Genomic DNA, 27,823 nt, shown 5'->3' on the forward strand with positions numbered 1-27,823 from the left:
TTCCCCCCCCCCATTCCCCTCTCTTTTGCCCCCTCTACTCCCCTCTCTTCCTGCGCCTCCACTCCCATCTCTTCCCACGCCTCCACTCCCATCTCTTCCTGTGCCTCCAATCCCCTCTTTTGCTCCCTCCACTCCCCTCTCTTCCCGTGCCTCCACTCCCCTCTCTTTTCCCTCCTCTACTCCCCCTCTCATTTCCCTCCTCTACTCCCCTCTCTTTTGCTCCCTCCACTCTCCTGTCTTCCCGTGCCTCCACTCCCCTCTCTTCCCCCCCACCACTCCCTTCTCTTTCCCCCCATCCACTCCCCTCTCTGCCCCCCCACTCTCCTGTCTTCCCCACCTCCACTCCCCTTTGTTCCCCCTTTGCACTCCCCTCTGTTCTCCACCCCCACATCCCTCTGCTTGCCCCCCTCAGTTCATCCCCCTCCACTCCCCTCAGTTCATCCCCCTCCACTCCCCTCTGTTCGCGCCCTCCCTGACTTGCACTCACCCCAGCGCCTAAAGTGGAGCAACCTGGCAGGATAATGAATGATAAGGGGGAAACAAAGAACCCACAGGGCGATTTTGACAAGCTGAGTTAATGGGCATGTGCATGGCAACTGCAGAGTAACATGGTTAACTGTGAAGTTGTACACGGTGGGAAGAACAGATTGGTCAGGTATCAGATCAGTGGTGGCAGATTGTGAATTTGGTGATGTGCAAAGTGATTTGGTTTCTGTTGCACACCAGTCACTGCAAGTAAGAGCTCGAAAGGTAAATGGTAAGTTGGCCTTCACAGTGAGAGGGTATGAGATCAGGAGCCTTATGGAGACCACGTCTGAAGTATTGTGTGTAGTTGTGATCCCCTTCCCTAAGGGAGGATACTCTTGCCTCAGATGGAGTGCCAAAACTACGCTAAATCTACTCTGGTCTTTGGCCGAAGGCACAGGCTGCTGAATTTTGGATGACATCAAGTTCGTAGAACATAGAATAGTACAGTACAGTACAGGCCCTTCGGCCCATGATGTTGTGCCAACCTATTATCCTAGTAAGATCAAACTACCCTGCACACCCTACATTTTACTATCCTCCATGTGCCTATCCAAGAGTCGCTTAAATGTCTCTACAGTATCTGACTCCACTACCACTGCCGGCAGTACATTCCACATGCCCACCACTCTCTGTGTAAAGAACCTACCTCTGACATCTCCCCTATACCTTCCTCCAATCACCTTAAAATTATGTCCCCTCGTAATAGTTATTTCCACCCTGGGAAAAAGTCTCTGACTATCCACTCTGCCTAGGCTTCTTATCATCTTGTACACCTCTATCAAGTCACCTCTCATCCTTCTTCGCTCCAATGAAAAAAGCCCTAGCTCCCTCAACCTTTCCTCATAAGACCTGCCGTCCAGTCCAGGAAGCATTCTGGTAAATCTCCTCTGCACCCTCTCTAAAATTTCCACATCTTTCCTATAATGAGGTGACCAGAACTGAACACAATATTCCAAGTGTGGTCTAACCAGAGTTTTATAGAGCTGCAGCATAACCTCACGGCTCTTAAACTCAATTCCTCTGCCAATCAAAGCCAACACACCATATGCTTTCTTAACAACCCTATCAACTTGGGTAGCAACTTTGAGGGATCTATGGATGTGGACCCCAAGATCCCTCTATTCTTCCACACTGCCAAGAAGCCTGCCATTAACCCTGTATTCTACATTCAAATTCGACCTTCCAAAATGAATCACTTCACACTTTTCTGGGTTGAATTCCATCTGCCACTTCTTTGCCCAGCTCTGCATCCTGTCAGTGTCCCGTTGCAACCTACAACAGCCCTCCACACTATCCACAACTCAACCAACCTTCGTGTAATCGGCAAACTTACTAACCCACCCTTCCACTTCCTCATCCAAGTCATTTATAAGGATCACAAAGATCAGAGGTCCCAGAACAGATCCCTGCGGAACACCACTGGTCAACGAGCTCCAGGCTGAATACTTTCCATCTACTACCACCCTCTGTCTTCTGTTGGACAGCCAGTTTTGTATCCAGACAGCCAGATATCCCTGAATCCCATGCCTCCTTACTTTCTGAATGAGCCTACCACGTGGAACCTTATCAAATGCCTTGCTAAAATTCATATACACCACATCCACTGCTCTGCCTTCATCAATGTGTTTTGTCTCAAAGAATTCAATAAGGCTTGTGAGGCATGACCTGCCCTTCACAAAGCCATGCTGACTATTTCTAATCAAACTGTGCTTTTCCAAATAATCATAAATACTATCTCTCAGAATACTCTCCAATAATTTGCCCACCACAGAAGTAAAACTGACCAGTCTGTAATTCCCAGGATTATCCCTATTCTATTTCTTGAACAAGGGAACGACATTTGCTACCCTCCAATCATCTGGTACTACTCCAGTGGACAGTGAGGATGTAAACATCATTGCCAAAGGGGCAGCAAACTCTTCCCTCGCCTCCCGTAGCAAACGGACTGGCTTAACCTCATGATCCGTTGCCATGGAGGGACTCAGAGTTGAATGAAAAAGCAGTGGCATCGGTCTCTCCCAGCCTTTCCTTCCTCGTGACCAATGACTCTTCTTGTTGTAGGTTTTGGCCAGCGCCCTGTGATACGATTGGACGGATACCAGAAAGATGGAATTGAGCTGCAATGTGCTTCGTCTAGCTGGTACCCGCTTCCCATGATGCACTGGGAAGACAACGGGGGCAAGAACATGACAGAGAAGGCAACGATGACATCGATGAAGAACGTAGATGGCCTATATAGTGTCTCGAGCAGCATCAAGGTCACAGCTGGCTCCAGTGACACCTTCAGGTGTTTAGTGAAGAGCGCCATCTTGAAGAGATCACAGCAGAGCAGCCTCCGCATCCCAGGTCAGTGAGCGCACTCGGCTGCAGAAAGGGGGATTGCACGTTTTCTAATGCGACTGTGGAAACTCCCGGACGTTTCACTGCCGATTAAATTCCCTGTTGACATCAGTGCTCCCTTTGCAGAGGGGGTTCCAGTCCAGTCCCAAGGAAGCACTGTACCCCTAAGTCAGAGCCTAGGAATCTCACAGTGAGTAACTCACCTCCTAAATCCCCAAAGCCTGTCCACCATCTACAAGGCACAAGTCAGGAGTGTGATGGAATACTCCCAACTTGCCAGGGTGGGTGCAGCCCCAACAACACTCAAGAAGCTTGACACCATCCAGGACAAAGCAACCTGCTTGATTAGCACAATATCCACTCCCTCCATCACCGACACTCAGTAGCAACAGTGTGTACTGTTGACAAGATGCACTGCAGTAAATCACCAAGGCTCCTTAGATGACACCTTCCAGATCCTTGACCATTACCATCTAGAAGGACAAAGGCAGCAGATACATGGGAACATACCTTGGTTAGCTCTCAGTTGACTGGACGGCTGGGTTTGTGATGTCGAGTGATGCTATAGTGAGGGTTCAGTTCCTGCTGAGGTCACCATGGAGGTCCCATCCTCTCAACCTTCTTCCCACCTTCCTTACTGACTTTGTCATCCTCTTTTCTGAAGGAGAGTTAAAGTGGACTTGAAATGTTAGCTGTTTCTCTCTCCACAGATGCAGCCAGACCTGCTGAATTTCTCCAGCTTTCTCTCTGAATCTATTTCAGCTTTTCACAGCACTTTGCTTTTATTTGCGATCAGGACGTTGATTAGGCTGACACCAGCTGGATGGAATAAATTGACTCCTGCTGTGGCATAAGTGTAACCAGGAATCATGGTTGGTCTCCATCAGGGCAGAGAGCAGGTCCTTTTCACACTCGCCCTCAATGATCCCAGGGCCAGGAAGTAAGGGAGCTGATTTCTAAACTTGCAACCTGACTGAGCCACCTGCCTCCTGGGATCCTGGCAACATGCTTAACGCCTAGTCAGATAGTTCCCTGACAATCCAGACTTCTAAACAGCCAGAGGTTAAGATGGCACAGATGTGTGGTCATAATCACTTCCCCACTTGCTGGTAGTTAGATTGGTGATGGGAAGACTTCGCTGGCGACAAAGAGGCCTGCTTGGGTGGGGCGGGGGGGGGGGGAGGTGTGCTAAGGATCAGAACTGCAGTCCATTTGATAACTTCGCTTTTAATGGAGTTTTCTTCTGATCCCATTTCCAGATGAATTCTTTCCCAGGATGTCACGTTTCTTCACCGCCTTCATCCTGTTTCTCATTTTGCTCTTTGGATTACTGGCAGCTGCCGGTTACTATCAGTACAAACAGCAGAAACATATAAAAGGTATGACATACTGGTCACTGACAAAGAAAGGCACCATTTTGAGAGGGGTCGCCACTTTAAAACAGGGTGACAATTTGACACATGGTGCCGTTTGAATGAAATGTGGCAATTGTGAAATGGCAGCTTTTGCTTTGGAAGCAAGGCATTTTGGGCACTGGTTGCCACAGTGAGATAGAGTGCCATCTTTGTGTCAGTGTACCATTCTTGAGTAGTGCACCATGCTGAATTGGGCCCAGGCGCCATTTTGAGAAAATTCTGAGGAAAGGGACCATTTTGTTGCTCGGTTCCATTTGGAGACAAAATCTTGCCACTTTCAGATTTGAAATGGGGGAAGAAAAAATATGTTGTGCTTGAGTTAAACAGTCGCATTGTAAGAATTGTGAACAGACATCCATAAAGGGGTCTTTGGAGATTTGGATTCTGATGAGGAGGTGTAGGGGGAGGGTCTGCAGTAGGGTAGAGTGCATTCTAGATGGTGGAACTGTGAATCTAGAGAGTGACAGGAAATTGTATGCACACTATTTTACAATATGCTTTCTGATTAAAGGTGGGGGGAAAGGATTTGACTTTCACAATGCAAGAAGTATTGTGTGTATGATTACCGCATAACTGTGTACCATTTGAGGAATGCACATGAAAGTATGTGCATATGTGTCAAATCTAACAGTGCATCATGTGGAAAAACCTCTCTGTTCTCTTTCAGAGCTACACAAACGCCCAACAATCAAAGGTATGTAATGTTTCATGTAAGCATTTGCCTCTTCCCCCTTTAGCAGTTCCGTATCTCTTGTACAACAGTGATTCAATGATTATCCCTGACTCAGCAACTCAGGGGCTAAAATCCTACTCTATAGAGATATTGGCAGGGAGGCAAGCTTCTTACTTCCAGGGCATCCTGAGGGAATACCGTACTATCCTCGATGCCATCTTCCCAATAGGACCTTAAACCGAGGGCCTGTCCTTGGGTGGATGCCAGTTTATTTGGCAAACTGTTTTGTTCTGTCTTTTCTCTGAGGCTTTTCAAACTGTTGCCCTTGGATTTAGTTTGTGAAAATTAGAATTGCCACTGGACGAACTGTAGGAGTTTTGGCCGTTGCCAAACCCAGAATCTCAATCTGTGAATTCAGTCCTAGGCAGGAGCAGGTTGGGAAAGTGGAGTCCATGAGATCCAATCATTTTAGGTCAGTGACAGGGAAAAGAATTGATTGTGGAGAAATGTTGGTGAGATTTTTATTGTGAAAAGACAGATGTAGACAACTGGGTGGGTGAAGCTACTAATGGTAATAATGATTGAATAGTGGGATAGTCTCGAGGGCCTGAATGATCTATTCCTGCTCCTTGTTCATACGTTCAGTACAGAGGAATCTGTACCCAGCCTGCCAGTCTGGCCTACTCCTGAATCTGGGCCCACTATGACATGGTCCATCAGCGAAGCTCTCTGAGGGACCCTGGAAGTCATTGAAGATATTTCATCACCATCTCCTTAATAATTCACTGAGGGAGAGGTCAGGGACATCTACCTCTTCAAAACGAATCAGAAAGTTAGCAATAGGAGAAAACCTTGTCCCACCAGTCAATAGTTGATCTGTGCCCAAGCTCCATTTACCTTTGGCCCATGTCTACCAATCTACTAATCAAAATGAACAGTTGACTCGGCATTAGTTGCTCTTTGTGGAAGAGAATTCCAAACATCCTCCACCCTTCTGCTTGGACGCATTTGTAAATTTTATTCCTGAGAAATTAGGCCCCAGTTTCTACCCTCTGCTTCCTCGTCCGAGTCTGTCTAACCAACAGAAATAGATACTCACTGTTCTCTTTAATGTCTTGAAAATTTTGACCAAACGCTTATTACTCTTCTTATTTCTAGGAAGTAACAACCCTTGCTTGTGTCATGTCTCCTCACAGTTTGATACTTGGAATCCTGGTATCATTCTGGCAAATTGACTTTGTACTGCCTGTAGGGTCAATGCACATTTCTAAGGTGTGGTGCCCAGAATTGAATACAGTATTATGCATAAGGTCAGATGAGGGCTTTGTGTAGCTGAGACATGATTTCTATCCCCCTAGTATTCTCCTCACACCTACTGGTTTGTGAGGCAGACAAAAGACCTGCCCTGGTGTCTTCCCATAGCTTGGTTTTTCCTGGGAACATGTTTAAGAGCCTATAGATTGAAGGGGATCTCTCTGCATGGAATTTGGCTAATCAAGAGACTCTCCCAGTCTCAGCATCTGCTGTAAGGATTTACAGGTTGATAGTTACCCATCTTATGAATGCCCCTTCTGTGATCATCAGTCCTGGAGCAGGATTTGATCTCAGCTGCTGACTCAAAGGCTAGGATCATACTCACTGGGTGTCCCGATACTCTTAATTAACCTCTGGTGCAGTTGGGACTTGAACCCAAGACTTCTGGATCAGACGTAGGCACACTATCATTGTGCCATGAGAGATCCTAATCTCACTGGGCCTCCAATCCCTTTGTATTCTAATCCTCTATCATTGTTTCTGAGCTGGACTGCCAAGCTTCATTGTTAGTTAATGATCATTTGCCGATAGTTAACTCCTGGGGTCACTGACAAACGTTGGATTCCAGTCCCTATCAACCTTCGAATCCTGATTTTAAAATCTCCACTGCTGATACCTGGGCCCTGAGCTTTGAAAGACCCACCGGAAACCTCTCCGACATTCCAGCATACTGAAAAGATGACCAAAGTCTTATCTCTCTGTGTACCCTTTTGAAAAGCTGCTCATATTTCCTTATTTGGCTAGCTATCTAATTTTGTTCACTCTTGTGAAGCACCTTGGGATGTGTTACTATGTTAAAGATTCTCTGTAAATACAAGTTTTTATTGTTGTTGACCATGGTTGCCCATTGATCCTTGTTCTTTTTATTGCAGAGTATGAAGAGCTATGCAATCAAACAAGTAAGAATCAGTTCAGCTATTTCCCATCTACTGTTGAGAGTGTTCCTTCAATCTCACAAATGTTTGCACTTGATGAATCTTGACTGTCACTGAGCGCTCAGTCCAAGATAAAGGGGACCACGTAGAGGGTTCCACGGTACTGTGCTTGCTGTTGAAGAACTCTGGCCCCCTGCAGTCAGTGGGACAGAGTGTCCCAGAGAGCCCCCTGTAGCCAGTGGGACAGAGTGTCCCAGAGAGGCCCCTGTAGCCAGTGGGACAATGTGTTCCAGTGTGCCTGTTGCAGTCAGTTTTGTCTTATGCACTCATGGGCTGTGGGCATCGCTGGTTGGGCCTGCATGTCTATTGACCGTCCCTTTGAGAAGGTGGTGGTCAGCTGCCTTTTTAATCCCTGCAGTCCATGTGCTGTAGGTAGATCCACAAAACCCTTAAGGAGGGAATTCCAGGATTCTGACGCAGCGACATTGAAGGAACGGTGATATATTTCCAAGTCACAATGGTGAATGACTTGAACGAAAGCTTGCAGGTGGTGGTGTTCCTACGTATCTACTGCCATTGTCCTTCTAGATGGAAGTGGTTATGGGTATGGAAGGTGCTGTCTGAGGATCTTTGGTGAATTTCTGTAGTGCACCTTGTAAATAGTACACACTGTTGCTACTGAGTGTCAGTGGTGGAGGGAATGGATATTTGTGGATGTGGTGCCAATCAAGCGGGCTGCTTTGTCCTTCTTGAGTGTTGTTGGGGCTGCACTCATACACAGAAGGGGGGAGTATTCCATCACACTCCTGACTTGTCCCTTGGACAGGCTTTGGGAGTCAGGATGTGAGTTACTCACCGCAGTATTCCTAGTGTCTGATATTCTCTTGCAGCCATTCTGCTTATCTGGTGAGTCCAGTTGAGTTTTTGGTTAATGGTATCCCCAGGATTTGATTGTGGGGGTATTCCGTGATGGTAACACCATTAACTTTTCAAGTGGCACTGGTTACATTATCTCACATTGGTGATGGTCATTGCCTGGTATTTGTGTGGCGCAAATGTTACTTCCTACTTGTCAGCCCAAGCCTGGATATCGTCCCGATCCCGTTGTATTTGAACACGAGCTGTGTTCAGTAACTGGGGAGTCATGAATGGTGCTGAATATTGTTCAGTCAGCAGCGAACACCCCCATTCTGGCCTTATGGTTGAAAGAAGGTCATTGCCAAAGCAGGTAAAGATGGTTGGGCTTGGGACACTACCCTGAGGAACTCCTGCAGAGATGTCCTGGAGCTGAGTTAATTGGGATGCTGTATTCCAAAATACAGCCATAGGCCTGCTCCAGACCTCTGGTTGAGTTTCACTGACAGGCACCATCTTTCTCTGGTTCAGATCAATGAGATGATATCTGCCATTTGTAGGTGTCAAGAGGACTGTTAAAAGTTTTAATATTATTCCACTTACAACGCGCAAGTCAGAACTGTGATGGGATACTCCCTACTTGTCTGGATGAATACAGCTCCTAAACACTCAAGAGGCTTGACACCATCGAGGAAATAGCAGTCCATTTGACTGGCACCACACCCTTCCCTCTCTCTACCCCTGGTGCTCAGTAGCAGCGGTGTGTTCTATAAATTTCCAATCTTCTGAACTGATGGTCGCAGCTCATCCTTGATGTGTCTTTTTCCTTTTTCAGAGGACCTTGAGAACAATGTTGGTGAGTTTTCTAATTCAGTGTTTCTGTTGACTGTTGTTTTGACTTGTATCCACATCACTGAGTTGGATATGTTCCGTTGGTTTCTCGTTTCAATTGGGATTGATGGATTTTGATCCCAAACCTGGGAATGATCTGTCTTTTAGTAGGTGGTAGCTTGTGGCTAATAGCCTACCACTAGTTGGTGAGTACAAAGCATCCTGCTTCCCCCCTCCAAGGGCTAGGCAGAGCTCTGATCCAGATAATAGGTGAGGTCCAGACAGGGATCTGACCCAGATACTATGTGAAGTTCTGGCAGAGATCTGATTCATGCCCTAGGCCAGGTCCATGCAGAAATCTGATCTAGATCCAAAGCCAGTCACAATGAAAGATGTCTCTGTGTCTCCCTGGACAATGAAAGCCTGTCCTGATCCAGTTTCTATCAGTTAATAATTTCAAGCATGAAGATTGTTTCTCTACTATCACTAATTAAGTGTTTTTTTCTTTGCTTTGTTTTCTCACAGAGAGTGCTAATGCTAATTTAGGTAAGTTACTCTCAATCCAATGTGAGAGGGATGCTTCTCTCTCACATTCTGATTCTCACTGTGGCTGAACCTGGGTACGTTCCTCCACCTTAAGCTGCAATTTAAATACATACTGGGGTCCTCTTTCTTTGTCTCTGTCTTTCTTGAGTTGGACATGGAATTGGAAAATGAAATCTGAGAGGATAAACCCAATAACCAAGGCTGAACAGAAAGACTGAGGATGGGACTTTCAGATTTAAATTATTAAAGTTTTGAAAGGAGCTTCCATACAGTAGACATGGAAAAGATGTTTCTAATGCTGGAGGAAATCATTGAGATTGACCTCCTGGGCTGAATGGCCTGTATCTGTCCAGTGGACCTGTAGCATTTATTTAGAAACAAAGGAAGTAGGAGTAGGCCACTCGGCCCTTCGAGCTTGCCCTGATCATGAGTCTTTTCCTCAGAAGGTGGTGGAAGCAGAGTCTTTGAATACTATAAATGCCATGATGTGGAGGTGCCAGTGATGGACTGGGATGAACAAAGTCAGAAGTCACAAGACACCAGGTTGCAGTCTAACAGGTTTATTTGAAATTACAAGCTTCTAGAATGCTGCTGCTTCATCAGGACTTCACTTGACAAAGAAACATCGCACCAAAAGCTTGTGGTTTCAAATAAACCTGTTGGACAATAACCTGGTGTTGTGTGATTTCTAACTTTGAATACTATTAATGCAGATGTTGCTAGATACTTGCTGAGAAAGAGGTGAAAGGCTATCAGAAAGGGTAGGAGGAAATGTGAATGAATCAAATCAGCCATTGAATGTGCAGAATAGACTCGAGGGGCTGAGTGGCCTGCTCCCTGTCCTGAGGCGTAAATTTATGTGACCTAGTGTGTATATCCCTTATTCTACCTCTCTCCCACTGCCTCCTCTTGTCTGCCTCTCTCTGTCACTGTCTGTCTCACTGTCTCACTGTCTCACTGTCCCACTGTCCCACTGTCCCACTGTCCCACTGCCTCACTGCCTCACTTTGCCTGCCTCTCACTCGATCTATCATTGTGTGTCTCTCGCACTCTCGCTCGCTTTCTGTCACGCTGTTTCTGTTGCTCTCTGTCTCCTTCCGTCATGTTGACTGAGGATTGTGGTGGGAAGATATTGGAATAATATGGTCTTGAGGTAACATAGGAATGGATGAGAGTTTCAGTGATGGATGAGCTGAGGCTGGGTATAGTTGGACAGCATTGGGAGGTGGAATAAGTGGACTTGACTTTTCTGATTGGATGAGTTTGTGGTAGGATTGGTGGTCTTGTTCTGATTGAGTAGAGCATTGGTCATGCCACAGGGAGGTAATGTTTTATTAATGAAGATATCTTTGCTTCATTACAGCTCTGGAGAAGATTCTTTCCCAAACAGGTAAGGTCTCAATGGGCTGGTGCAGCACTGGTCAAATTCTCAGTGTTTCTCTATCTCTGACCTCCACAGTGTGCTCCCATCTGAACCTGACTCCCTCCACTTTCACAGAAAGGCTAGATAGCCTGTTGGCTTATCCCACTGTCCTATCAATGTTTGGAGATTTGATAGATGCCAGCACCAATGGGCTGAATGGCATCTGTCAACACTGTAAAGATTCAGTGATAGTGTTGATTGATGGGATGGAGTGGAGCTGTGGAATATTAGTCTGGCTGTATGCCTTTGATGTGTTACTGACCCTCGTACATGTACCTGGACAGGGGGTCATCACTCCTCTCCCTGACAGCTAAAAGTTACGGATCAGAAAAGCCCATTGACCCAACAAAGCCCATCCCTTGAGAAGACCTCAACTGTTTCCCATCAGTGACATCTCCGCTGTGGGAAAGCTAAAATCCTTCCTCGATTTTTGTGGAAAGATTATAACTGTTTCTATGTTTCCAGAACATCGGGCACTGCACGGTGGAGCATAGAACAGTACAGCACAGGAACAGGTCCTTCGGCCCACCACGTCTGTGCCGTCCATGATGGCGTTCTAAGCTAGTCCCACCTGCCTGCATGTGGTCCATAATCTGTCTATTTAATGCCTGTTTGTGTGTCTGTCTAAATGCCTCTTAAACATTGCTATCATCTCTGCCTTTAGCGTGTCCCCTGACAGAGCATTCTAGGCACCTACCACCCTCTACGTAAAAAAAAACTTGCTTTGCACATCTCCTTTAAATGTTTCCCCTCTCACCTTAAATCGATGCCCCTTGTATTTGACATTTCCACCTTGGGACTATCCACGCCCCACAAAATTTTATAACTTCTATCAGTTTGCCCGTCATCTCTGAAGCTCTTTTGAAAACAATCCAAGTTTGTCCAATCTCACCTTATAGATAATGTGCTCCAATCCAGGCAATGTCCTGGTAAACCTCTTTTGCATTCTCTCCAAAGCCTCCACATCCTCCCAATAGTGTGGTGATCAGAACTGCACACAGTACTCCAAATGTGACCTAACTGAAGTCTTGAACAGCTGCAACATGACTTGCCAACTTTTATACTCAATGCACCGACTGATGAAGGCAAGCATGCTGTATGCCTTCTTTATTATCTTATCCATTTGTGTTACTACTTTCAGGGAGCTATGGACTTGCACACCAGGATCCCTCTTTAATCAATGATCCTCTGGGTCCTGCCATTTACTGTATACCTTCCTCTTACATTTGACCTCCCACAGTGCAACACCTCACACTTGTCCAGATTAAAATCCATCTGCCATTTCTCCACTCAACTTTCCAAATTGTAACTCTATTCATTGATCATTTTCTCCAGAACTCCACCAATTTTCATGTCATCTGCAAATGTACTAATCAGACTACCTACATTTTCATCCAAATAATTTATATATACTACAAACAACTGAGGTCCCAGGACTGATCCTTGTGGAACACCACTGATCACTTTCCTCCAGTCAGTAAAATACCCCTCCACAACTACCCTCTGTCTTCCAAGATCAAAGCCAATTTTGTATCCAACTTACCAACTCACCCTAGATCCCATGTGCCTTAATCTTCTGGTCCAGCCTATCATGAAGACCTTGTCAAATGCTTCAGTAAAGTGCATGTAGACAACATCCACCGCCCTCCTACATCAATTATCATTGTCACTTCCTCAAAAAAATTCAAATTTGTGAGACAAGACCTCCCTTGAACTAAGCCATGATGACTATCCTGAATAAGTCCATTCTTTTCCAAACACGAGTGAATCCTGTCCCTAAGAATTTTCTCCAATAATTTCCCTACCACTGATGTAAGACTCACCAGCCTATAATTTCCTGCATTATCCCTGTTGCATTTCTTAAACAATGAAAGAATCTTAGCTATTATCCAGTTGTCTGGGACCTTGCCTGTGGCTAAAGAGGGTACAAACATCTCTGTCAAGGTCCCATCAAACTCCTCCCTTGCCCCCTTCAGTATCCTAGATCCCATCAGACCCTGGGAACTTATCTGCCCTAATGTTTTTCAAACACCTGCTTTTTCATATTGACAAGCCCCGGAATATCAACATACTCCCCTCTCATCTTACCATGATCCATGTCCGTCTCCTTGGTGAATGCTAATGGAAAGTATGCATTGAGGAACAGCCCCACTTCCTGTGGCTCCACACATAAATTCCTACCTTTGTCCTTGAGTGGACCTACCCTTTTCTGAGCTACCCCTTGCTCCTAATATATGTATAAAATGCCTTGGGATTCTCCTTAATCATACAAGCCAAGGACACATCATGGTGCCTTCTAGCCCTCCTAATTTCGTGTTTAAGTTCTTTTCAGCTTCCTTTATACTCTGCAAGACCTCAAGTAATGCTGACAGTTGTTGAATGCATTAATGCTTGTATGGGGGGATGGAGGGGTCGTAGGTAGTGGTTATTTGTCACAAAATGAGTCAAGCTGTGTTGGTGGTGGGTGGGTGAGGTGCTGGTAGTGGTGGTTAAAGAAAATGTTCAATGATCCTTTAACTTCGATTCTCTGTGTTTTCAGCTGCCGAAAGGGTCATTGCTGCTGCAGGTGAGGAGGGGTTTTCTGGTCACTTTGACACGTTCTTCCCCCATTTCCCGGGAATCACGCTGGGAGCTCTGTTCCACTCCCTTCAGGTTTAAGATAACCAGAACTCTGCCTTTGATGGGGAGTTAAAGTACGAAGGCCATCCTTTGAGAAGTGCTGTTTAAGGTCACACAGCGTCATGTAAAGAGCAGGAGAATTCTCCAGCCAATCATTCATCCCTCGACCCATTAAAACCTGGCACAGTCTCCTCATGTGCTGGCCAAGTTTGTACACAACTTGTCTCTATGGCCCCAATCGTGCACATTAACTGAAGAACTGATCTTTGATATTAAAAAAAATGTTGCTTCCATTGTAGCTCCCTCAATAATATGTTCTGGGGGAAGAGTTCCAGATCTTCACTCTCCTTTGTGTGAAAAATTGCTTCCTGATGTAGCCCGAACAGCCTTGGTTAGGGTTTGAGATTCTGTCCTTCTGTGTACCCTGCCCCCCACACACAACCAGAGGGAATTGTTTCTCCCTGTCACCCTCCGATCGAATCCTTTAACTATTAAATATGTCAGTTGGAACATTCCTTCATTTTCTATATTTATGATATACAAAACCAGATCTATTTAATCTTGTTCACTTCAGTTGTATTTTGGTGGAACTGTAATGCATCCACTCCAAGGCTACCATAGCCTCTTTCTGTATTGGTGCCCAGAACTGTGTGGTATATGGGGCTTGATCGAAGCTTGATCCATTTCAACGTCCCTTTCTACCGTAGGGAAAAGGCATGGGACTGATCGGGTAACTCTACCAAAGAGCCGTCACACTCACAATAGGCTGAATGGCCTCCTCCTATGCTGTGGTTCTTTAAACGTTTTCCAGTTGCCCACTCACATCAGTGATTTCTGGAGAATGCTGAAAGTTAGTGTCAAAGGCCTGACCTGTGACTTCCTTTTGTGTTGACAGTACCTGTGACCTTTGACCCAGAGACCGCCAACCCCTACCTGATAATCTCAGAGGACCAGCTGACCGTGACGTTCAGTGAAAATTGGCTGGACCTTCCGGAAAGCCCGAAGAGGTTCACCTCCCGGCTCTTTGTGATCGCGAAAGAAGGGTACAAGAGTGGGAGCCAATACTGGGAGGTGCTGGTGGGCAACAAGCCTGACTGGGATCTGGGAGTGGTCGAGAAATCCATCTCCAGGAACGAATGGATCACACTGAGCCCGGAGAACGGGTATTGGACCATCGGGAAGCGGGGTGATACCTATGAGGCCTATGAAGCGATGCCTGTAGAACTTGAGTACAAGACGATTGCTCCGAAAATTGGCATCTACCTGAACTACGAGGAGGGGACAGTTCGTTTCTATGATGCTGACTGCATGGAGCAAATCTACAGCTGCACGGCGAAATTCACAGAGGAAATCTACCCATTCTTCAGCCCCTGGGGATCCCAAGAGGGGATGACAATCTGCCCCCTTTAATTCCCCATTGTCCATCCCCGAACAGCCCTTATCCACGGGGCCTTGGAGAAGAAAGATGGACAAGATCGAGAAGGAGCGAAACTAATTCACTTTTTGCAAAGGGGAAGAGATTGTGATAAGTGATACAGGCATTGCCATTTTTATTTGTACATGGTTTGCATGATACATCATGCTCAGTGAAGAGAATCAACGCTGGCACTTGTGTGGGTGACACAAGTAGTTTGTACACGTTGCTTTTGTTGCCCCGAGCTCTTGTCCCACTCACCCTTCACAGGCCCATTCCCATCTTGAAAGTATTGACTCGAATGGTGATGGGCTAGACCAAAAATCAGTACCATAAATCGAAAGTAATTCTTAATAAATCCAAATGGAGCAATTGAAATGAATAGTAACATACTTAAGGGGAAGCTGGATAAACACATGAGAGTGGCTGAGATAGTGCAGATGTAAAAGGAGATGATGATGTACTTCTAATGACTAGCAATCTGATTAATGCTCTTGGGACACAGGTTTCTATCCCAGTCTCTGCTTGAGCAATAAATGCTCCTTTATTCAACACTAATGCATCTGCTCCTTCTGTAAAGCAGTTAAGTGTCAGTGAAGTTGGTGTTGAATGTTCAGCTAAACTCAGATTAAGTTATGACTAAGGTTAGAAAGATGGCTTATTTGAAGCACAGGAAGTGGCAACTCTGCACCTTTTGTGTTGAATTTCAGCTCTTCTGGGGATTTCAATCCAAAAGACAATTCCTTCCTGCTCCAAAAGCCAATGGTTCTGAAACCGAGACCTTTCATTCAATTTATGTCAACTTTTGATGCCCCAGTCTCTCTCTCTCTGCCATCTTGGCCATTAGCCCAATCTGCTCCTCATCCCTACCCTGTAATTCTAGAGGATTCAGATGTGATGGACAATTAGTTTAACCATTTGTCATATGATCTTGCTGAACTACATAAACCGTGACAGTATTAGTTCCGTGCTCTTATCTACTAAAAGCACTCACTATTCCAGGCAACATTCCCTCTTAGCCAACTGCTGTCCCTTGGTGACACCATCCATCAAGAGAATTAGCTCTCTTCCTTAACACTGACCACACCCAGCTCTACCTCAATGCCCAGCACTCTCGACCCTCCTACAATGTTAAATTATCAGGCAGCTGGCTGAACTTCCAGTACTGGGTGAACAAGAACATTCTCTCCAATTAAATATTGGGAAGACCAAACCCGTTGTTTTCAGTTCCACTCCAAACACAGTTCCTGAGTTACCAGCTCCTTCTGTCACCTTGACGACAGTCTCGGATAATGCCAGTCTGCTCACAATTTGACCTGAAGGTGAGATTCCAAGCAACTCTCACCAAGGCTGCCTAATTCCACCTCACTCTGTTTTTCACTACAGGGCCAGGAATCATGAAGTCAAACATAACATCAAATTGGCTTCCTCTCAAAGTCTTGCGAGGGTAATGGACATAGTCAGTCACTGGGATAAAATCCCCTGATTCCACACTCATCTCAGCTTATCTGCTGTTGAAACCTTCATCCTCACAGTGGTGTCCTCTGGGCTCGATTATTTCAGTGCACTCCTGGCTAGTTCCCCCACGTTCTATGCTTCATTAACCTGAGGTTGACCACAAAACTGCAAAGGGTCCTTTACTTGCAGTAAATCCCGTTGTCCCCTTGCCCCAGTTCTTGCTGACCTGCATTGACTCCCAGGTTTTAAAATTCTCATCATTGTTTTCAGATCCCTCCATCTCCCACCAACCCTTTCCATCTCTACATGGTCCCTCAGCTCCGTGAACCCCCCCTCAACCCCCCACAAGATGTCTTTGTTCCTCTTATTCTGGCCTCTTGAAAGATGATAGTGCTTTTAATTGCGTCATCATTCGGGATCATGCAATCAGAAGTCGTGGTCTCTCTTCCACCTCTAACCCCTCTGCCACATTTTCAAAAATCAAGACACCTCTTAAAATCCTGCTGACTGAACGAATGACCATCTGACATCACCACCCAGATGTGCTAAATGCTGAAGTTTGTACATTTGCAGTCCTGTGAAGTGCCTTTTGATCTTTTATTACATAAAAGATGTTATATAAATTTGATTATTTTAATCATTGTGTTCTTTTAAGGACTACGCTGCATATTTTTTATTAAAACAGAAATGAATTTCCACAGCTGGGAAGTCTCCTCTGTTCTCCTGCATTCGCACTGAAACACAATGGTTAGTTCAGTTCTTGGGAAAAGCCAGCTTACTGATTCTCCAGGATTGATCCAAACTCTCCTGGATTTGGGATCCTGCAGACAGGGTGTGAAATAATTCATTGGGCTCATGTAAAGAATTATTTTCAATCAACACTTTCATTCACTGGTTATGAAAATGTGGGAGATGCTTAACATCCAATTGGCTGGCTGGAGACAGGTAGTTACTGTGAGGATAGATATTGTGGGTGACCAATGATGGGAGAGAGAGGTTGGGAGATGGCAGGCAGGGCAATTATGTGATGAAACCCTCAGGAATACATTCAAGCAATGCCCATGTCTTCATGGTGAATGGGTTGTCAGTTAGCTCAGTTGGTTCGATGGCTGGTTTGAAATGCAGACTGACGCTAAAGTTGATTTGTTCTCGGTAAACCCAATGCCATTAGGGAGGCAGTTCCACAATACCGTCCACAGTAACAATGAAGGAGCACTGATATAGTTGCATATCAGATGGTGAGTGGTTTGGAGGTAAACATGCAGGTGGCAGTGTTCCATTGCTTACAGACGATGATAGAATGGCAGAGTAGGTTGGGAAATGAGATGCATAGGGATCTTTTAAACAGAACAAGGAAATGAAGAGATTTGAACAGGCAGGGCAGGACTGTTGGCAAAATGAGGAATGATATAGGATCTTAAGGAAGTGATGGGGTGGAAACCCAAAGGTTGTTTCCTCTTGCAGGTTGTGGGCGAAAAGACTAAAACTATGCAACATAGTTTAAGAATGAAAAGTCTCCCTTTAAAGATCAAGAGCAGAATTGCTTTTTGAGGGTCATTGAAATGAGGAATTGTCTTCCCTAGAAAGAACAGGTGGCTGGGTCTTTAAAATTATTCAAAGTTGAATTTGATAGATTTTTCATAGATAAGGGAGTGAAAGGTTAAATTATGCAGACAGGAAAATGGAGGTGAGATCTCATTGAACGTCAGAACAGCTTGATAGGCCAGGTGACCTATTCCTGCTCTTAAGTCCTTTGTTCCTATGTATGTTCTATCTCATCATTCACAAAGAAGTGAAAAACAATAACAGAAGCCACGGTTTTAGAGGGAATATACATAAAATTTAAATTAATCTCTCCGGGCTTCGATTGTTCCTGAGCTGAGACAGAGAGACAAAGATGTGGACAGACAGAGATACAGAATGAGCATACTGCTCCCTCTTACTCTTTCCTCTCCACCCTCCTGATTCACACCTTTCCCTCATAGGATATTAATAGGAAAAGACAGGGTAGTTGGAGATAAAACTCTTTCCACTGCATTGCGATTCTAAACCTACCGGGCGCAGAGTGAGAATTAGGGTCAGAAAATTCAGGAGAAATATTGGGAAGCACTTCAACACACAAAGGTGCACAGAGAGTTTTGGAACTCTCTTCCACATGGTAGTGGATGCAGGATCAGTTGTTAATTTTAAATCTGAGGTAGATCATTTTTTCTGAAGCAAGGGTATGATGGGTTATGGGCCAAAGTTAGCTATATGGAGTTAGACCACAACTCAGCCATAATTTCATTCAATGATGGAAAATATTTTGAGGGGCTGAATGGTCTACTCTGTTTCTGTATTCCTGTAATTACCACTTCCCCTTAATAGTGTGTTATTTTAGTAATCCAGAGGCCTAGTTTAATATGCAGAGTATGTGAGCATAAATAACATTATTTAAATAGAATTATTTAAAGTGATGACACTTGTTGTAAAATCCCAACTTGATCATTCATGTCCATCAGAAATTGAAAGCTGCTGGTCCTGAATTTTGATCCTCAGGCTCATATAGCACCTACAACAAACAATATGGTTCATACACTGACAGGAACCACAAGTGATTGTGCAAGCAATGTCTCTGATTTATGCATGCTCAGACATGATTGGATTCCCTTAAGTTACATTTGCCATAATATCCACATTTTATTTAACAGGGACAAACCTGAATCACGGAAAGAACCATTTTGTATTGACCTGTGTTTAGGTTCTTTTAAGTGACTGTGCAACAGCTCAAGCATGAACCTGTTTGATCAGAGCAATATACCCTTCTGCCACTATCAATGGACCAACAATCAGCTGCATTCGACACTGCAGGGTTATCCTGAAAAGGGAGACGTGTTTCTAAAGCTTTCCATCTTGCATTTCTTCAGGACAAATGCAAGAATGCCAAATTTGAAATCATCACAACATCAGGAGAACATAGAACAGTCTGGCACAGAAATAGGCTCTTTTGTCCATCATGTCTGTGCTGCCTGTAATGCTATTCTAAACTAATCCCTCTGCCTGGACAAAGTCCATACCCCTCTATTCTCTGCCTGTTCACGTGTCTGTGTAAACGCCTAATAAATGTTACTGTCATATCTGCTCCTCCGACCTCTCCTGGCAGCGTGTTCCCTGTACCTACCACTGCCTGTCTAAAAAACTTTCCTCACACATTTCCTTTAAACTTACCCACTCTCATCTAAAATGTATCCCTCAGAGTATTTGACATTTTAATTGTGGGAAAGAAACTCCAACTATCCACTGTATCCATGGCCCATAGTTTTAGATACTTCTCTTAGGTTGCTCCTCAGCCTCCAATGCTCTGGTGTAAACAATTCAAATTTGTCCAACCCCTCCTTCAAGCTAATACACTCCAATCCAGGCAACATCCTGGTAAACCTCTTCTGCACTCTCTCCAGATCCTTCCACATCCTTCCTATAGTGTGGTGACCAGAATTGCGCACAGTACTTTTGGCTTGCCTAAAGTCTTATACAGTTGTAACGTGACTTGACAACTTTTATACTCAATGCCCGCACTGATTAAGTCAAGCATGCTGTATGCCTTCTTCAGCACCTTATCCACTTGTGTTGCCACTATCAGGGAGCAATGAACTTATACCCTGAAATCCCTCAGAAAAACAATGCTTCTCAGGATCAGGCCATTTCCTGAATTTGACTTCCCAAAATACATCACCTCACGGTTGTCTAGAGAATAGGGTGCTGATTGGTTGGGAAGTTGATTATGAGCAGGGGTTCTAATAGAATTCAGGTTCTTTTAGTAGGGAATTCAAATGGCATGAAAATCAGACAGAGGGTAAAATCAACATCTCACCCAACCTCACCAGTATCGTTAAAGTTAGCTCTGGTTCAAATTTCCCTCTGAACTCCAAAAGAAGGGGACAAACAGTTGCAAATGGGGTTCAATTCAGAGAAGTGTGAAGTATTTAGGGAGGGCAACAAAAGCAGGGGAACATATCACAAACAGGAGGATGCTGAAAACTAAAGAAAAGCAGAAGAGCAGAAACAATTGCTGGAGAAACTCAGCAGGACTGAGAGTACCTACAGAGAGACAGGAAAGTCAATGTTTCAGATCCTTTCTTCCGTGACCCGTATTCAGAAGAGAGGAAGCTTGCTTTGCATGTCCGTATATCTCCGTAGGTGGCAGGGCTGGTAGGTGTTGTAGTTATAAGGTAATAAACAAAGAACAAAGGACATTACAGAATAGGAACAGGCCCTTCGGCCCACCAAAATGACCTCGACACATGATACCTTTCTAAGTTAAAAACCTTTTGTCACAATGTGGTCCGTATCCCTTTATTCCTTGCCTGTTCATATATCTGAACAAGGAACACTTTATTTGCTGTAGCCCAGAGTGAAAAGCAGGGAGATTATGACTTTATCAACCTCTCCTAAGACTGCGGAGAGCTGTGTACAACTTCTGGAACTTATTACAGGAAGTGTGTGATCACACCAGTGAAGGTACAGAGGACAGTTCAAACGGTATTTTGGCGTGCAGACTTTTAGCAATGGGACAAGTCCGTTTTGCCGCAGGAAGTTGATCAAACATTTCAATATTGCAATGTTACAGAGGGTACAGGAGCATTGACGTTAAACTGATGAAAGCTCAGCTCAAAATTCTCCGGATTAAATTCAGAACTCCGTCCTCTTTTTTTTTTATGAAGTTGACGCCCGAAAATTATCAGCTGAATAGTTTATGGACAGGAGGAGTGGACGTGACATCAAATAGAAACTGAAAGCTCTGATCTCTGCTCTTTTATGGCGCCCTTCCCGAATTTTGGATTTTCTTTTCTGGGTGAGTTTGGTGGTAATTTCAGCTCCTGTCTATTTCAATGTAATGGACTCCGATCTCCCTCTCGATGGGGATCTCCTGGATCTCACACTCAGTCCCGGGGGAAAGTGGGACTCAGTCCCGGAAACGAGCAGAGGCCTGTCCCGGATACTGGGAGGGCCGGGCTGTGGGAGGATGACGGTTCACAGACCCTGGGTGAAGGGGAGAGTGTGTCCCCTTGTTTCCTATAAGCTTTATATTCATCACCTTCAATTTCTGTCCCCTAGTCGTTGGTTGCACCGCCAGGGGAAACATGTCTTCCCTGTCCACTTTATTGTACAGCCACATTATTTTTTACATCATGATTAAGTCACCCTTCAGCCTCTTCTATTGTCAGGAAAACAAGTCTAGCCTACTCAATCTTTCCTCATTCTTGCAATTTCCAAACCCCGCAACATTCTTGTAAATCTTTTGAATTCTGTAATTGTGTCTTTCCTGTAGACACTGACTAGAACTGTACAGAAAACCGCATCTGTGTCCAGGGTCTTTATACAGACACAGCAATTACATCCTGCTTTTATAATTCATTGCCTCACACAATGAAGGAAAGCTTCCACATATGCATTCTTTACCTCCTTACCTACTTACCCTGCTACCTTCTGGGACTGTGGATGTACACTATGAGATCCTTATTTTTGTGCACCTCAATTCCCTCCTGTTTAATGTGTATTCCTTGGCTTTGTTTTCCCTTCCCAATTATACATCCTCCCATCTCTCTGGATCGAATTCCACTTGTCACTTTTCCAGCCACACAAGCAAACCATTGACTTCATTCTGTAATTTGCAGCCCTATCAATTACATGTACAGTTTTTATGTCTGCAGATTTCCCAATCATGCTTCCAATATTTAAATCTAAATTATTAACACTGTCATGTAAGCACCCAACACTGGATCCTGTGGAACACCATTGAAAAATGTTTCTCATTCACAAAAACACCTATTGACCATTACACTTTGTTTCATGTGGTTGAGCAAATTTGGGATCCAACTCATCAAATTCCCCTTAACCCCATGGCTTTAATTTTTCTGACCAGTCTGCTATGTGGGATCAAATGCCTTACTGAAATGCATGTAGTCAACATCCAATGCACTATCCTCATCATTTGTCCTTGTTACTTCCTTTAAAAATCTAATTCAAGGAGAGAGAAATGAATTAACTTAGCAAAACCAGGCTGACTATTTCTGACCAACTCATGTCTCACTAAGAAATAGTTAATCATTTTGCTCAATATAGATTCCAGTAATTTGCCCACCAACAAGTGTAATTAATTGGCATATATGGTATAATACTTGCAAACCTCCAATCCTCTGGTTCCTTGCCTGCATCTGTTGAGGATTGGAAAATGATCCTCAGAGGAACTTTTTTTTTAATCCATGGTTTACATCAATACTATTGGATACAATTCATCCAGCCCACCTTCAGAAATGCCAGTCCCATCAGTACATTCCTTCTCATGAGTTTTATGCCAGTTGTGCCGGTCAAAACAACTGTGTAACTATTCTAATTCTATTTTTCTCCACTTAGCCTTATATGCCTCGGTATTGCAAGTGCACATCTAAATATTTCTTAAATATTATGAAGAATTCTGCCTCTCCCACTCTTCCAGATTCCCACCAGCTTCTGGGTGAAATAAATTTTCTTTACAACCCATTGAAGCCTCCTGCCCCTTACCTTAAATCAGTAACTCCACCAAGGGGAAAAAGTATCTTCCTGTCTACCCTGTCTATGTCCCTCATAATTTTATGCATTTCAATCATATCTGTTCAGTCACCTCAGCTCCATTGAAAGCAATCTCAATCTATACAATCTCTACTATTTTCCAGCTTTGGAAGAGTCACATAGATGTACAAATTAGTGAAAATTCTATAAACAGAGGAGAGAATAATATGAAAATTGGGAAGGCGTGCAAGTAACTTTATGGAAGTCTATATGCGTAAGTCAGTATAAGTGGGTGTGTATGTCAGTACATGTGGGTGTATATTTCAATATATGTGTACACATTTTTCATTTGTGTGTATATTTCAGTATATCTGGGTGTATACTTCAATTTCTGAGTATATGTTCGTACATTTGAGTGTATGTTTCAGCATATGTGGGTGTATATGTCAGCACATGTAGATGTACATACCCTAACATTGCTGCTCTCGGTGACTGTTCAGTACGCCCATTGATTGCACTGATACCGACTCTCCTGAATATCCTGTTATTGATGTAAATTCTCTGGTAATATTTTAGACAGCTATGACACATCATTCCCTGGATCTGCTGATGCTGGATTTCTGAATTTCCAGAATGCTACTTCTGCTCCAGGCTCTTATATGGATCTCTCATGGTAGGGAAATACATTTCAAAAATAATAAAAACCAGGACTCACACAGAAATTTGAGCATGTAATCTAGGGTGATAGCCCAGCTACCAAGGGAACATTGCAAAGTCAGAGTGTCAGTTTGAGTGTGTATTGCACGATAGGAGGGGCAGTGTTGAGGAGTGCTATACCGTCATAAAGTCAGTACTGAGGGAATACTTGACTGTCATCGGGTCAGTACTGAGGAGGTGCTGCAAAGTTGAAGTTCCCAATACTTGGAGACATTTGAGCCATCAGACATTTGAGCCATCAGACATTGGCCTCATCTGTCCTCTGGTGAATATAAAAACACTAAAAAAGGCTATCCAGTCATTTATCTCATTACACCTTTTGGGATCTTACAATGCACAAATTGTCTGTTGTATTTCTGACTAGGCAACATTATTTACATTTAAAGGCTATTTATTGCTGCGAAGCATTCTAGAATATTCTGAGAATGTGACTGAGGATATAGGAATGCAAAATAATTTATTTTTTCTCTGTTTCTCCTGCGTGTGTTTCTCTATCCCTCACTATATTTCTGTCCCTCTCAGTCTCTGCCCCTCTTAGCGCCTCTGTCTCTTCCTCTCTGTCTTTATGTCTCTCCATCCCTCCCTCTACATCTCCATCCCTCTTTGACCCTGTCTCTCCTTCTGTCTCTATCCCTCTCTGTCCCTTTGCTTCTCCTTCTTTCTTTGTTACAAACAATAATACAGTGTATACAGCTGTAATAACCTGAGTGATGACTAATGGATCTGATTCTCTCTCCAGTGGCTACTACAGCGGCAGATTTAGAGGTGATGGGACCATTAGTTCCCATCATGGGGGTTGCTGGGGGCAACGTGGTCCTGGACTGTCTGTTGGTCATGACAAAACCCCTGGAGAATATGGAAGTCCGCTGGATCAACATGGCATATGGCTATAGCTTGCCTGTCCATGCATACATGGAGGGAGCGGACGATTTGACACTCCAGCCCTTGGCTTACAGAGGCCGGACCGAACTGTTTCTCGACAAAGTGGCACAGGGGAATCTCTCTCTCAGGCTCAAGGATGTCCGAGTCTCTGACAGGGGACAGTACAAGTGCTTCGTGGCATCTGGCATCGAGCACAATGAGTTCAAACTCACGCTGGATGTGACAGGTCAGTGACCATTTTGGAAATACCATACCTGACATCCTCAATGATGGATTTATTGAGGTGAAGGATAAACATTGACCCAGACCCTAGCAGAACACAAATAGTTTGAGACCCTGACAAGGTTGACACTGAAATAACAAGGTGCAGGGCTGGATGAACACAGCAGGCCAAGCAGCATCATAGGAGCAGAAAGGCTGACGTTTCGGGCCTAGACCCTTCATCAGAAAAGGGGGAGGGGAAGGGGGTTCTGACGAGAGAGTTGCAGTGGGAGAGAGATCCCCTGAGGTTTGACACTGAAGACTGTTTCTGTGACGGAGGATCTAGAACAAGGGCAAACAGTCTCAGGATAAGGGAACAGTCAATTAGCACTGAGACAGGGGAAGCTCTCCACTCATAATGTTGTGAATCTTTGCCTTACTGTCTAATTCCATTGACGAATTCCACTGAAGTGAGAGAAGACCATTCGCTCCCTCCAGGCTGCTCCACCCTTCAAGACATTTATTTTAATTTATAATTATGGCTGATCTTGAATTTCAAATCCAAATGCAAGATTTTCACCCCACACCACTGAATACCATGAACAAAATGATTTCTGAGTTGAGTGTTCACTGACTGAGCATCCACTGGGATAGTTGGCGTCTAGCTCACCCAGCCTGCGGAAACAACCTTTCCACGTCTTGCCTATTTTAAATCGGTGATAGATTAATTTTTCTATTGAGCAGGGGTATTAAGGGATATGATCCAAAGGTAGGTACATAGAGTTAGGCCACAAATCAGCCATGATCTCACTGAATACTGTAACAGGCTCAAGGGGCTGAATGGCCTACTCCTGTTCCTATCAAATCTCTTCAGAATGTTTTCTGTTTAGATTGAATTCACCTCTCACACTTCTAACCCCCAGAAAGTACGGGCCCAGTCTGCTCAATGCTCACAGGCAACCCTCTTGACTCAGAAACCAATCCCACGCAGTCCCTCTTGAGTAAATATTTCCATTCCCAGAGAGCTGAGAATGGCCAGTCATTGAATATATTTAAGAAAGAGATTAATATATCTTTGGAAGCTCAGTGAATATAAGGAACATGAAGATAGATTGGGAATGTGGAATCGAGGTGGAGAATCAGCGAAGATTGTATTAAGTAATGGGATTGAATGGTCCACTCCAGCTCTTTTCTCTGCATTAATTCCTTTGCTTCCCACAATTTATCTGTCAGAATAGAGTCATCAAGGTCTGCAGTACATAAATGGCCTTTGACCACTCAATAACAAGCCAGCTGCTATTTTAATCCTATTTTCCTGTATTTGGCCCAAGGCCTCCTTTGCTTTGGTGTCACAAATGCACATCTAAATTCTTCTTCAATGTTATGAGGATTCCTGCCTCTACTACCTTTATAGGCAGTGAGTTCTAGATCCCCACTCCCTCTGAATGAGACATTTTTCCTCATATCCCCTTGAAATCTCCTGCCCCTCACTTTAAATCTAGGTCCTCTGGTCATTGGTCCCTCCACCAAGGGAATGTACACCCTACCTATGCCCCTCATAATTTAAGACATCTCAATAATATCCCCAGTCTCCACTGCTCTGAAGAAAGCAACCGCAGTCCATCCAGTTATAAAACAAAGAACTGCAGATGTTGGAGATCTGAAACAAAAGTAGAAATTCTTGGAGAACTTCAGTAGATCTGGCATCATCCGTCGGAAGAAAGCAGTGTTACTGTTTCGAGTCCGGTGACTGTTCATCAGAACTGTTAGTAGTTAAGAAAAAGTGGGATTTATGCTGAAGCCAAAGATTGATGAAGGGGGCAGGGAGAAGTGAACAGACGAGTGGAGATGGAGCCCATGAGTGGGAGAGAGATAAAAAGTGTACATTATCAAGGAGATAATGGATAGAACTTGAGGACAGGAAAAAAAAGTGATAATTAGAGCTATGAGAGAGAAAATTGCTTAATGCAATGCATACATTTTGACAGTGGGTTTAGGAATAGGTGAGAATAGGTGACTATGTTAAAAGCAACCCATGTCAGAACAGGACCTAGTGTGCAGTGGGGGAAAAAAGGAGGAATGTAATTAGCCTCTAAGTTATCGAAATTGATATTCGTCCTGGAGGCTGCAAGGTTCTCAAATGGAAAATGAGGAGCTATTCTTTGACCTTGCGCTGAGGCTCACTGGAACAGTGCGGCAAGCCAATGACAGAAATGTTGACCAGGGGACACGGTGGTGTGTTGAAGGGGCAAGCTACTGGAAGTTCAAGGTCATTTTTATGGATAGGACATAGGTGTTCTGCAAAGCTGTTGCCCAGTCTGCTTTTTATCTCCCCAGTGTGGAGAACACCACATTGTGAACAGCAAATGCAGTAGACTAGATTGACTGAAGTGCAGGTAAATCGCTGCTTCACCGAAGGTATGTCGGACACTCTGAATAGGGAGGAGGGGGAGGTAAACAGGCAGGTAAACTGTGGGGAGGTATTGAGAATGGAGGAGAAGTGGACCAGAGAGTCATGGAGGGAACAGTCCTTGCAGAGCTTCCAATTTTCACCCTACCCTCACCTTCACCTGGTCCATCTCTGACTCCTTCTTTCCCTTCCTCGACATCTCTGTTTCCATTTTGGGATTAGGCTGGCCACCCACATTCTCTACAAACTCACCAACTTCCACAGTTACCATGACTATACAAACTCACACCCTACCTCCTCTAAGGACTCTGTCCCATTCCCCCAGTTTCTCCACCTCCATCGCATCTGTTCTGATGATGCCACCTTCTGCAGAGGCAGGGCAGCCTCAGAAATGTCCACCTTTTTCCTCAACTGAGGATTTCCCATACTAAGAGCAACAGGATGCTTAGCCATGTTTAACCCATCTTCTGCACTTCAAACCAGACCTCTTTTGTCTTCCCTCCCACAACAATGATAGGGTCACTGTAGTCCTCACTTACCACTTCACCAGCTTATGGATCCAAAGGATCTTTGCCACCATTTCCGCTATCTCCAGTGGAATGCAACCACTGGACACATATTCCCTTCTCTTACCTTGTCAGCCTTCCGCATGGACCATTCCCTCTGCACACACCAGTCTGCTCGTTCTTCACTCCCAACACTCTCCCACACCCCAAGGCATCTTCCCATGCAATTGCAGAAGATGTAACACCTGCCAATTTACCTCCTCCAGATCCAGGGCCCCAGACATACTT

At 44.5% G+C, this 27,823-nt stretch overlaps 2 protein-coding genes across 2 annotated transcripts in view; both read left to right on the forward strand.

The window, feature by feature from the left end:
- The window catches only part of LOC109919026 (butyrophilin subfamily 3 member A1-like), a 23,546-nt gene extending 6,555 nt beyond the window's left edge, over positions 1 to 16,991 (forward strand). Inside the window, exons 4-12 of the mRNA XM_048616558.1 lie at positions 2,590 to 2,874; positions 4,128 to 4,247; positions 4,951 to 4,977; positions 7,143 to 7,169; positions 8,836 to 8,856; positions 9,357 to 9,377; positions 10,741 to 10,767; positions 13,340 to 13,366; positions 14,315 to 16,991. Coding sequence (XP_048472515.1) covers positions 2,590 to 2,874; positions 4,128 to 4,247; positions 4,951 to 4,977; positions 7,143 to 7,169; positions 8,836 to 8,856; positions 9,357 to 9,377; positions 10,741 to 10,767; positions 13,340 to 13,366; positions 14,315 to 14,829 — 1,070 coding nt within the window. The 3' untranslated portion in view covers positions 14,830 to 16,991. The remainder of the gene's footprint in view (positions 1 to 2,589; positions 2,875 to 4,127; positions 4,248 to 4,950; positions 4,978 to 7,142; positions 7,170 to 8,835; positions 8,857 to 9,356; positions 9,378 to 10,740; positions 10,768 to 13,339; positions 13,367 to 14,314) is intronic.
- A 3,441-nt stretch (positions 16,992 to 20,432) lies between these two features.
- The window catches only part of LOC109919029, a 63,583-nt gene continuing 56,192 nt past the window's right edge, over positions 20,433 to 27,823 (forward strand). The window contains exons 1-3 of the mRNA XM_048616671.1: positions 20,433 to 21,122; positions 23,396 to 23,492; positions 24,276 to 24,644. Coding sequence (XP_048472628.1) covers positions 23,453 to 23,492; positions 24,276 to 24,644 — 409 coding nt within the window. The 5' untranslated portion in view covers positions 20,433 to 21,122; positions 23,396 to 23,452. The remainder of the gene's footprint in view (positions 21,123 to 23,395; positions 23,493 to 24,275; positions 24,645 to 27,823) is intronic.

Source organism: Rhincodon typus, chromosome 35 (genome assembly GCF_021869965.1).
Source record: "Rhincodon typus isolate 14 chromosome 35, sRhiTyp1.1, whole genome shotgun sequence".
Taxonomy (NCBI): Eukaryota; Metazoa; Chordata; class Chondrichthyes; order Orectolobiformes; family Rhincodontidae; genus Rhincodon; species Rhincodon typus.